A 12458-nucleotide genomic window follows, 5' to 3' on the forward strand; every position below is an offset into this window, starting at 1 on the left:
TGGGTTCAAATTTTTTGGATTGGACTTCACATTAATATAGCATTTTCTATAGTAATTTTAAAGCTTTTTTTTTTTAATAAAACATTTTCTGCTGTGATGTGCAGGAGCCAGCAATGATGGCTGAGTTAACAACTGTGGCAATGATCACTCGAAAAATTTTAGTAGAAGAAAATGAAGAAGTTGGTTTTTCTTGCCCTTTCATATTATCTTCATCTCGTTTTTAAAAAAAGATTACCATTGGGCTGAAATGTTTACTTTTCCTGCTTAGTGCTATTATATTCTGATTTTACGCAATTTGGATGTATGATGCAGGTGCTGGAACTGGATGAACAAGAATGGATTGATGCTTATATTTCATCTTCTATTAAATGCGCTTTTACAAGGGTGAGCTTTAGCAATTAAAGTCATATCACTTGGCCGAATTCTCAAAGTTTTGATTTTCATTTGAGAGTTTATTGTTTTCTGCATTTTAAACGTACTTGTTAGAACATCAAATGAAACTCATATTCTGTATTCTTATTCCTCATGGGGATTCAGATAACTTTTCAAGTTTTGCATAATCTAGAAATACTTTGTGCTACCTGCAGATCACCCATTCTGTTGAAGCTAAGTTGGAAACAACACATGAACATGCCTTGGCCTGTCTTGCTGAAGAAAACAAAAAACTTCTGAAGAAAGAGTCGAATACATTCTCTCCTATTTTATCACGTTGGCATCCACATGCAGCAATTATTTCTGCATGTCTTCTCCACAAACTTTACGGTCATAAATTGGTGAGTTTATTGCAAATCCACATTATTTATGTTTTGTCATTTAATTCATGATCATTGTTGTTTAGGGTTCTTTCTTTGTGCCAGAAACCATTTCTTGATCGTGCTGAACATCTTACAGAGGATGTTGTCTCTGTGTTTCCTGCTGCTGAAAGCTTTGAGCAGTATGTGATTATGGTGATTGGTTCTGCTTGTGCAGAATCGGATTTGGATGACTACTGCAAAATTAAATTTGTTCCAGGTTTTTTTTTTTTCTTAATTTGTAATTTCAGATCTGATACAAAAGTTTTTTTTTCTTCTTTCACCAGGTCATGGAATTCTATTTTTGCGTACTTACATATCTGTGTTTGCTTGACTGTTGTATTTGTGTTGATATGTAAAACTCGTGTTCCTCCCTTCGTTTATAGGTTAATAGATTACTGTACAACTCTGATTCATTTCAGCAACCTATTGTTCGTACCATAAGCATTTTTTTGTCTGAACTTATGTCCATTGGTTGATTTCTTTCACTTCATTCTGTCCTTGAACAAACCTTCTTTAAACTCTTGCTATGCTGTTGGTACATATTAGCATATCATGTTTTTCATTATTAGGTTATTGTTTTCATCTTTTTTTTCTCTCCAAGAAGTATTAAATATTTGTTCATGTCTGATATAGGGGTTAGACCTATTTCTAGCTTGAGTTACGCCTAACTTGAGCTCAATTCGCCTATCAAATCATGAGCTCGAACTTGAGCTCAAAGGGCAACCTTAAGCTTGGCTTGCAGCAAAAATAGTGAGCTTGTGAGGTAGCTCGTGAACTTAGGCCAAAGAAGACATCTTCGCTGGAGCTCATTAGAAAAGGCATTGACATACCAATGACCGGGAAAAAAGAAATCATTGTGGTAGCTTGTTAGACAAGGCTTCGACACGATCAACAACTAGATATATGATCTAGCTCGTGAGCTGAGCCTCAACGAGCTCAAGCTCTAGCTTGCATCTGTGGGCTCCAAAAATTTGTGACCCAAGTTCTATCAAAAGGAGGAATGAATGAATGAGAGTATCACGTGAGTTTCGGGTTAAATTTCTAGAAAGCAGATGAAACAGTAAATAAGACACTATCCATGGATCTCACTCTCATTTTATTAGGACTTTAGATCTAGGGTCGAGGTTTCCCATAGCTGTAAGTCTCCATGTTTAATTACCTCTTCTGATAACTAGGGAACAATTTTGATTAAGGTTAGTCATTAGTCACTAAGTATTTGGATTTAGCATATAGTAGCAACAAATTTAAGTTTTTTAGTTGTGAGAGTTTATTATTGTAAGCTTAAACCAGATGATAGGGGAAATAATGATGATCCTGATCAAAATTTCATAGGTATGTTATCCCGTGTTGTCATGGTATTTAATCTATTTACTGAAAAGAGTTGGTCAACCCATTCTAACAAAATGATCATTCCCAACAACCATGTTTGCTTCATTCAAGAGAACCTTGCAGAATTAGGGTGGATGTTTGTCTAAGAGACTAATTTAGATCCAATATTAGCTAATAGAAGACTTTATGTTCTATTAGGTATACTTTATGATTTAAGGGATATAAAACTATTAGGAATATATGGGTTACAACCGTTACCTTAATATAGTGGAGCTTATTGGCCAAACCATTGATTCAGAGAGCTCTGATCATAACTTTCTCTTTTGTGAAGCCTAATTTCCAAACTATGTGGACAAATGACTCAGATCATATATTTATTGGCTTTTATTATTTTGAGTATGAATGTAATATATTTGACCTGACTTTCATTTTTTGTGAGCTCAGGTGTCCTTAAATTTGCCACCCTCAAGAAACGCTTGTGGAGAGGGGATGAGCTTTGCTCTTAACCATTAAGTGATATAATTTCATTGAATAGTTTTTAAGGTTTTTATGATTTGACAACTTGATTTTAGGAATAAACTCATTAGTTAAAATGTGCAATTAATATTCCCATCATCAGCTATTTATGTAAATTTGAATATTGTCAATTCTGTTCCACTTATAGATGATCAGACTTATAAATTAAATCAATTTAATTTATTCAAATGTTCTTATGAGCTTAATTTCGAAAATAACCCCTTTCAGTTGATATTCACAGTTCACATGACCATCATAGGGGATTTAGATAATTTTGAATATTGTTGGTTCGGTCTCACTTACAGAGGGTTTGGTTTATACCCCATATCAATTGAGTTTATCCAAATATTCCTTTAAGCTTAATTTTGAAAATAGAACGTTCGGTTGACATTCATAAACAATACGTCTATCATTTGGGATTTCGAAAATGTTTATAACTATAATTTCAATTGAAAAGTATCATTTGAATAGTGTTAGAGCATTAGTCTTGTCAACCCCAGCCTTCATTAGAAGAGGGATCATACTAGTCAGTGGGAACTCGGTCTTGTCAATTCTGGTTTCTATTTGCAGGAGGATTAAAATGGCTAAAATGACTTGCGATCCTGCCATATAGACAGGGCATCTTGCATGAGAACAAATATAAATTGACGTATTGAATCTGATTATCAAAATAGAGAGTTTGTAAGATACATAGTATTTGCATGCTTTTATAAAAACTGTACACTTCTTGGGATATATTACATTTGAGTTTAAACATACATTTAACCTGCACAGCATTATCAAACTTGATTTTGTGCAGCTCGTCACGATCAATTGATTCAGACTTATGGAGCATGTATTGATATCAACGTATTCGCAAGCTCAATTGCCGAGCTTATTAGGTAGTTAAGTTTGAGCTGGCTCTACTCATGCAGTAGTTTTATGTGGCAATTCTACATAAATTGGCTATATAATACCATTTTTTTAACTATGTTGTGTTCTTCGTCCCTAGTCATATACACTTCACATTATCATCGTCAATTAGGGTCACTAATCCAATACAACACATAACCCACATCCATAACCTGGATCTAATGAGCTGAAAAAAAACCTTGCAGCAGTACCAATCTCAAGAAATGTTTGGTAGAAAAAAAATCCTTAAAAGAGCAATTTTATTAATAATTCTATTCATTAAGCATTACATACTGCCTAACCTCATATCGGATTTTTGAATTTTACCAACCTAAGAGGTGAAAATTAAGTCCAAATAATTATTAATGCCACAAGCAAACATTTAAAAGAAAATAATGACAGTGATGCTGTTTCTACCTTACGTTCTAAATTCACAGATGCAAATTTCTGATGAGATGTGCAAATAAAGATACGAATGATCCCAACTTCCAGTTTCTAATGATTATAAAATTAATTTCATTGGATTCAAAATCAGAAAACATACTTCATTTGTGTCCAATAATAATTTAGAAGTCGGTCAAAATCTGAAATTCCACAAGGTGCGTGTCTGTGTGATAATGAATATAAAGTCCTGCTGTGATTAAAAGTCTTGCAAAAATGGATCATGTATCAAACTTTAAATAAATCCGAATCATGCACAAGCCAATTGAATATTAGTTTAGATGAAAGAACAATGGCATATAACACCAATTAAAAGATCCAGACCTCACGGTAGTGCAATAAGAGTTCTCTTAGAATTTATCATTAAAACTTGCAAGCACTCAAAGAATCCTCGTCCAGCAATACACACAAGAGTTGAGAGTAAGAATATTTTTTATTTAACCATTTATCATTCAACGAATTTTACACATCTCGGGGGTCCTATTTATAAACCCAAAGGTAAAAGAGAAGTAAGTTTTTAGAATACCTCTATGATTTGGCTAATATTATAATTTTCTCAACACACTTGAATTCCAGGATGAACAATGAATTTGCAACCTACCTATCAACGAAACAGTAACCTTTTAATTTTAAAATCAGATTTCTCTTACTGCAGTGCATTAGTTGAAAATTGACGTAAACAAATCAAATGAATACTTCTTTAGTACCGGTAGAGGAAATTAATCAGCTAAGTAAACCTACGCTACGAAAATGAACTACTACCTCTCATCTAACTGTGAAAAAAAAGACTTCAACAATAATAACAGAGACTACATCAATTACAAATAATATTTGTGTCACGACCCGACCTGATAGATTAGAATCAACCATGCTAAGAATTGCGATCGGACGGTATTAACCTTTCTTTTACATTTATTCAATAAACCATAATTACTTCCAATAGTAAAGACAATCACTAAAAACCACAAAATATACTAAACAAAATCAAATCCAACTAATGTAACAACATAATTTGAAAGTAAAATATTATCGCAATCCAACCAACAATAGTACAACGTTAATATGAAATTAGTAGCACAAGAAACTAGACTATATCAAACCATCTATTTCCTAGTATCAGTAGTTCTTCTCACGTAAACCAACTCTCTCATGTCGGTCATATCAACGAATAAGATGCAATGTGGTGTCCGATGAAGCACAAGATTGCCAAACAAGTAAGCATTCATCCATATTTTGCCAAGTAAAATTTTCCAAACCAAAAATCGGTCCCAAACTATGCCATATCTCCTTAGCAAAGGGTTAGAAGAAATATACATGTGAAGCACTTTCTTGAGAGCATTTGCACAAACAACATATGTGTGTATATATAAATAAATCAATATATGTATATATACATATATATATGTACATAGATATACATATATGTATATGTACATATACATATATGTATATGTATATATACATATATGTATATGTACATATATGTATATGTATATGTATAATATATATATATGTATGTATACACACACACACACACATACATACATACATACATTATGTGTGTGATGAAATGTCGTCGCTAGCGTCTGCTACGTGTGAATATCGCGTCGATTTCCACTGCTTCAATTTTCGTCGTCAGCTCCGTCTGGTTGAAGAGCTCGCATTTGTCGGGCTGCGTTGTGCGTCGACGTCATGTCTAGCAGAGCTTCGCGACCTCGCGTTTGTGCGTTGTGTCTTTGTCGTGTCTGGCAAAGCTCGCGACTTCCGCTCAAAAGCTACCACGACTGTTTCTGCTTGACAACTCCCACAATTTTGTTTCTGCTGCTACATTCATCTTCTCCGCGAACAACTCAGTTTCCTCCTTCGCTCTGCACAGTGACTTGTTCGGTTGAAACTAGCACTCTCGCGTCTTCTTGGATCTTTGCTCGCGTCTTCTTGAATCTTTGCTCTAGTGGGAAAATTTCTTTATGGAAACCCAAAACTTGAGATCATTAGAAAAGATTTTGAGGCTATGAAGCTATTGGGCTGTTGGAATATTGGATTACTTGACGGTCGACATATACTTATTCAACTATCTCATGATGTCGATTACACTCGTATATTTTCTCGAAAAGTTTTCAAGATTGACAACCGTTTTATGAAAATTCTGAAATGGACTGTCGATTTTGATCCAAAAGCAGAGCTTCTGTCATTTCAGTTTGGATAAAGTTTCCGGGGTTAAAATTACATCCGTTCAACTTGAAAATTTTCTACTCCTTAGCAACTGCTTACGGTAAGATTCTCAAGGTTGATAGTCCCACGCTTGCTGTTACCAGACTTTCGTTGTGTATTAGTTGAGAGAGATATCACTCAACTAGCCTGGATGAGGTATGGATTGAAACCACTCACAACGGGTATTGACAAAAGGTTGAAATAAAACCACACCCTCCTTATTGCTCTCATTGTAATATGTTTGGCCATAGTTTTACTGTTTGCTATTGCTTGCATCCTCATCTAAGGCCGAATATCGCTAAAGATTAGTCACCTACCATCTTTGTTGAGAAGGTGCAGCCCGATCCTCTACCTAACATCGCAGATTCTAATGAAGAACACCATACTACAGATATAGATCAGAAGGTGCAACCCGATCCTCTACCCAACATCGCAGATTCTAATTAAGAACACCATACTACAAATATAGATTCAAAAGTGTTTATACTGCTCATTCTTTTTGAAGAAAACTCACTTACATGGCAAGACACACGAGAGTGCTCTTTTGATCCAATAAAACATCAGCTGGTACGACAATCAGTTATTTCTAATGTTGAACATCTTATACATGTCCGACACACTTTAGACCAATCCACTGATCAGACGAGCCAATCTTTGGATGAGGAATGACAGGTCTATTCCAGGAGGAAGAAGATGACTGGAGGCCGACTTGAGCTCGGGAACTTATTGGATGATACTTTGGTCACTACTGACAATGACACTAATCTTACCAATTTATTAACAACTCCCCATCTTCAGGAAGTATCAGGGGTAGAGGCGACAACTCTTACCTCTCATACATTTGAACCTCTTGTGGGCACAACTGTTGGCAATCTTTCTACTGCAGCACTACCATCTCATCCGAATGAGCAACAATCTTCGGATGAGGAATGACAGGTCTACACTTCCAGGAGGAAGACGAAGAATGAAGATCTACTTGAGCTAAGGAATCTAATGGATGATACTTTGGTTACTTCGGGCAATGGTACCCATCTCACCAATTTGTTAGCTGGTTCCCTACCGAGAACTAGAAGCAGAGACAACTAAATTGGGTCGACCCGATTAATATTATATGTACCATCTTCTTTTGTGTTTTTAATTTTTCTTTTTTCTTTTTGTGTGTGTTGTACCATATGGGTTGGGTGCCTATTTGGGCCCACTCATACAACCTATCTGTACCCTTTTCTCTTTAATATAATTGCCCTTCGGTTTATATATATATATATATGTTAGAATTTAGCATCCAAAGGGAAAGTAACATTGTATTTTAATTTGCAACATGGGATGCAGCAGGTGCTTCGAGATTTCAAAGCAAGGAGAGCTGCAGAAAGCGGCAATTAAACAATTCACCAACAATTTTTTTAATGCAGTTTAGGAGGCTGTACAAATTCAGGTCTTCAGCACTATGCATTGATGTGTATTTTCTGCTGTGTACATCAAGTCCACTAGATATTCAACAGGGAGCCACAGGTAGATATAACAGCTGCAGCCATGCCATGCAGAGATTTGGAAGCCTAAAATCCAGCGAGTAGAGAGGTTTCTGTAGGAAATTTGGCAATGTTAGGGCTTTTTTCAGCGGAGTTGAAAGGCTTACTGTTGGGTTGGAAGGTGTGATCTGGGATGCAGTTTCAGGACATGGACTGCGTAAGGGGAAGATTTTGGCTGTGTAAGTTCCATGGAATGATGTTCGTTCTGATTTCCAAATTGTTGGGCGCTTGTACGACATTTCTCATGGTGAAAACTGACAGGATAGTGGGAGAAGATGAATGTTGAAAACCATAAGCAGCAGGAAAGAGAGCCAAATTGTTGGCAGAAAGTCGAAAGAACCTTTCATGTCTAATTTAGCGGCAACCTATATAGAAAACTCGGATCTTAAGAATGCATAAAGTAACATTGGTAGAACTCTAATCACATTAAAAGAGCATGCCAAGAAGCACACGTTGAGTGCAATTGCATAATAATTTTATTCATCATTATTTGGTAAGCATTAGACGAGAAGTCCATCCCTTGCGTATCGTGACAAGGGAAGAAGACACAACACTCTTATTAATAAAGCTATAACAGATAAAGCGTAAAAAATAATAAATGGCATAAGTGGTCATTGAAAAGAAAATACTGACAATGATGTCCATGAAGTAGAGTCGTGTGGACCCTCAAGTTAGACTCTTTAAATGCTATGATGATCCTGCATCACGAGGTCTTCATTTTTAAACTTTGCTTGTGCTTTCTTATAAATATATTCAATTGCTTTATACTCCTCACCTTTACTTGTGGGGTGTGCTAATCTCATAAGAAGTCCTTTAATGTTTGGATGAAATTCAATAATTGATTTATAAATTTCACTGTTCTTAGAAATATTTTCATTCATAAATTATGCTTTCCTGTGATGAAAGGTTGAAACAACATCTGGCATGTTGGTCTTGAGGTGGATGAACTCACAACTGAAGCAGATTGCTGGTTGGATTGAACGGATGATTGGACAAGAGGTGCTTACTTTTGTTGATTCATTTCTTTTGAGGATGCTTGTTATGAGATATTGCTGTTTGTAAACTTCATTTATTTTGACAGTTTTGACCTGTTATTTTGTTATATAACATTCCTAGTCGTAAATAATGGAATCATGAAATTTAATTTTCTTATCTTTAATTTCTCTACTTATACTTGCACTTTATCAAATAATATGACAATATTCTCTTAGTGAAATAAAATTTATTGCATTCTGATATGTTGTACTGATGTCTTATTAACATTTAGCTCAGATAAAGATTTATGATTTTTCTAGAGGGCATTGAAAATTGTTCTATGTAACCATAGGATTGCTATATGTGCTTCATATTCTTATCCACTTTGTCCCATCGTGTGATAAAAAAATAAAAAGTTTTAGTGCTGTAGGTTTACCGTTCAATAGAATGAGGATATATCTTAGCTTCGAGCTTTGAAGCTGTTTGGTTATAATGTAAAAGCTCCTTAGTAGTATGCGATAACATTAAGCTGTTTGTCTATTATTACTCCTATAGCCATGCGCCTCACAAAGGCATTCATCCACGTGTCCATCGATTTGAAATCTAGTTTGGCTCGCTGGTGCAACCCAATTAGTTGGATTAAGGACGGAGTCACATGGAACCAATCTATTACTACCTGTGAGGAGGGCTGACTTACTTTTCTTCCATTTTTGATTCATTATAAGACCTTATGGTTATTTTAAGTAGTAGTTTCCTATATTTCATTACTTAATTCTTTTTGGTTGGATTGTCCAACCTTTGTCGGTAAAATTGGGCTATAACCACTGATACTGGAGTTAACCTAACCCACAAAAGAATTGCAAATATTATTACTGAAATTGAAATGGGTTACAATGACGATTCTTCAAAAACTTGAATAAAAGACAAAAAAACAAACAACAACCTAGGGTGAGGATGACCGTGCTGAGTGGTGGCTAGACAAACAGGAAAGGAGGATGGAATGGCTTGGCAACAACAGGTTGAGAGATGAGAGGGTTGGAAAGGGGACTTATGGTGCAACAGGATGGAGTTACAACTGGTTGTGGTTAGCAAGAGAAGCAGGGTAGGGTTACGGTGTGATGGGGGCAGGGGGGGTCTAAGGTAGTCGTGGAGGAAGCTGGAAAGGCTTACAACTATCATAGTGATAGTAGAAAGGGGTTAAGACTGTGGTAGGGGAAGCAGACGGGGATTGCAGTTGTAGCAATGGAGGTAAGAGGGAATTGGCGACAACTGAACATGAAAAGGGTGGGCTATCGTTGGAAGGGTAGCACACGACACAAGGAATTGTGTGGGGAGTGGGAGATAGTCACCAACTTAGAGCATGATATAGTCGGAGCACCACCTGTACTCAGATGCAACCCGTATCAAGAGGAAATGCCCGACAACCAGGAATCGTAAATCAGAGCACAGAAAAGCTGAACCTTAAACAACTAGCAATGAACACATAATATGATAGGTGGTATAATAGGGTGAAAGAAAAAAGGGTGTGGAATCTCATGCCATTAGAAGGTCGGTTGGCTAGTCCAACCTCCCTATTAGATCAACACTCACATGTTGGACCGGCCGGTCCAGCCCCAACCTCGCTATAGTCTCTCGGGGCTGGGGGAGCTTGGATTTCATTCGTCGAAGTTTCTGGTTGTATGTTGATAATGCCGGAGTTGTAATCTTTTGAGGCTGAAGGATCTTTTATTGCAGTCTGGGAAACACCTAGATCCCACTGATGGTTGCTCTGTCCTCCAAAATACCAGAGAAATATTATCCACTTGCGAGCATATATTCATATTGATCCACTTTCCTGGGTTTTCACTAATGAACTGAATCTGCATGTCTCGCCTATGCTACTAAATACTCCCAAATTAATCCATGGTCGATTCAACCAGGTCTAAACTGAGTGTATCCTGAACCTCTCCGAATGGTGGTGGCCATGTTGGTAAGATATCGATCGTGATATCTTGAAATGTTCTCTGCCGTGTCTGACTCGTGTCTGGAGCCTATGTCTTAGACCTATCATCTTTTGTCTTCACCAAAATCAGTTCCACGGATGTTGCTTTGCTAGCTAGGGCACTTGTGATCTCGTGCTCCACCAAAGGGAGGACTATGTTCATCCCATCCTTGGTGAAGGAATATGTGTTTCTGAATCCGTTTTGCTGAGTCATACAATCATATTGACATTGTCTTCATAACAAAAGGTGTGAGACATCCATGGGGACGACATCACACAACACCCGATCTTGCAGCTGACTCCCAACCGAAAGCTCTACTCGGCACCTTCCGTTGATGCTGACCTTTCCTCCTTCAGCCATGTCAGAGAATATGACTCGGAGTGCCTTTGAGTCTTGAAGCCCAAGTTCACCATTTATGTAGACACCACTTTCTTACTGTTCTCTCCATCGATAATGAGATTGCATATCTTCTCATTCACTGTAACTGGTGTAGAAATTATTGTGATGAAGCCACTGCAAATCCCTCGTATACTCGGTCTGCAGGACCCGCCGAACCAGCACGTTTCTTCTTTATCCGTTGGAAGATGATACACCTTAACCTATTCCTTGTTGTCTCCTAATCACTAACCTCCTCCATAATGTCCTGCTTTATAAAAGACACAACTCGGCTCGTCGTGCAGCTGAATGCGATATGCACAAATGCGTGGCATCTGAAGCTTTTTCTAGCGGGGACTGTATTAGACACGCTACTCTTTTCAAGCTTCTTCTCATTGGGGTGTCTCTATCTTTATCCGAATCAGTTTTATCAGCTTTTTGAGGCATGCTTATGCTAGTGTCTCCAACAGTGGGTGACTGCCTGACAGGTGGTGGTTGTAGACCAAATCACACTTCATCTGCAACTAGTCAAATAACACTGTGAACTCCTCCACTGATATATCTCTTTGTTACAAGTGGTGGAGTCTCCGGAACATATCATGGCGGTAGTGAGGAGGTAGGAATTTCTCTACATCGCCTTCCGCATCTTCTCGCCCTTTGAGATATATTTCCTCATGCGTTTAATCGACCTTTTATGGATCAGCATTTATATATATCTCATGCATATGAAAGGCTTCTCTTAATCTCTTTCTTACTGCTAATGGTTTTGAGACCTTTAGGAAATTCTATTTTTCGAAATTCTATTTTTCTATGATGTGACTATAAGTCATTTCAATACATGTTCTTAATCTCTTTCTAGCTGCTAATGGTTTTGATACCTTTAGGAAATTCTATTTTTCTATGATGTGCTCTCTAATCGTGATACTATAAGTCATTTCAATACATGTTCTTAATCTCTTTCTAGCTGCTAATGGTTTTGATACCTTTAAGCAATTCTATTTTTCTATGATGTGCGAAATTCTATTTTTCTATGATGTGTTCTAGCTGCTAATGGTTTTGATACCTTTAAGAAATTCTATTTTTCTATGATGTGCTCTCTAATCGTGATACTATAAGTCATTTCAATACTTGTTCTTACATCAAAAGCAAATTCCTGGTGCAGGTTTGGGTTCCTATTTCAGCTCATCAACGCCATGGGAGATCAATTGTTGAAGTTTACAGTATCATCGAGGAGGTTTTATATATTGCATCCTCTAATGCCTTCCGACTTAAATTCTCTTTTTGAATGTTAATTCTTAAATTGTTTCTTAAAATACATTTTTATTAATTCTAAGAGGTTATAAAATCTACAGTTTTTATATTAATTCTAAGAGGTTGTAAAATCTACAATTTCTGTCATTTCACAATCATTTTACAAA

At 36.7% G+C, this 12458-nt stretch overlaps 1 protein-coding gene across 1 annotated transcript in view; it reads left to right on the plus strand.

The window, feature by feature from the left end:
* LOC110026657 overlaps positions 1-12458 on the plus strand; it is a 102598-nt gene that overhangs the window by 44343 nt on the left and 45797 nt on the right. The window contains exons 13-19 of the mRNA XM_020727683.1: positions 105-179; positions 313-384; positions 588-773; positions 858-1011; positions 2563-2567; positions 8615-8707; positions 12203-12274. Of these exons, the coding sequence (XP_020583342.1) occupies positions 105-179; positions 313-384; positions 588-773; positions 858-1011; positions 2563-2567; positions 8615-8707; positions 12203-12274 (657 nt within the window). The remainder of the gene's footprint in view (positions 1-104; positions 180-312; positions 385-587; positions 774-857; positions 1012-2562; positions 2568-8614; positions 8708-12202; positions 12275-12458) is intronic.

This window comes from Phalaenopsis equestris, unplaced genomic scaffold (assembly GCF_001263595.1).
Source record: "Phalaenopsis equestris unplaced genomic scaffold, ASM126359v1 Scaffold000392, whole genome shotgun sequence".
Classification (NCBI taxonomy): Eukaryota; Viridiplantae; Streptophyta; class Magnoliopsida; order Asparagales; family Orchidaceae; genus Phalaenopsis; species Phalaenopsis equestris.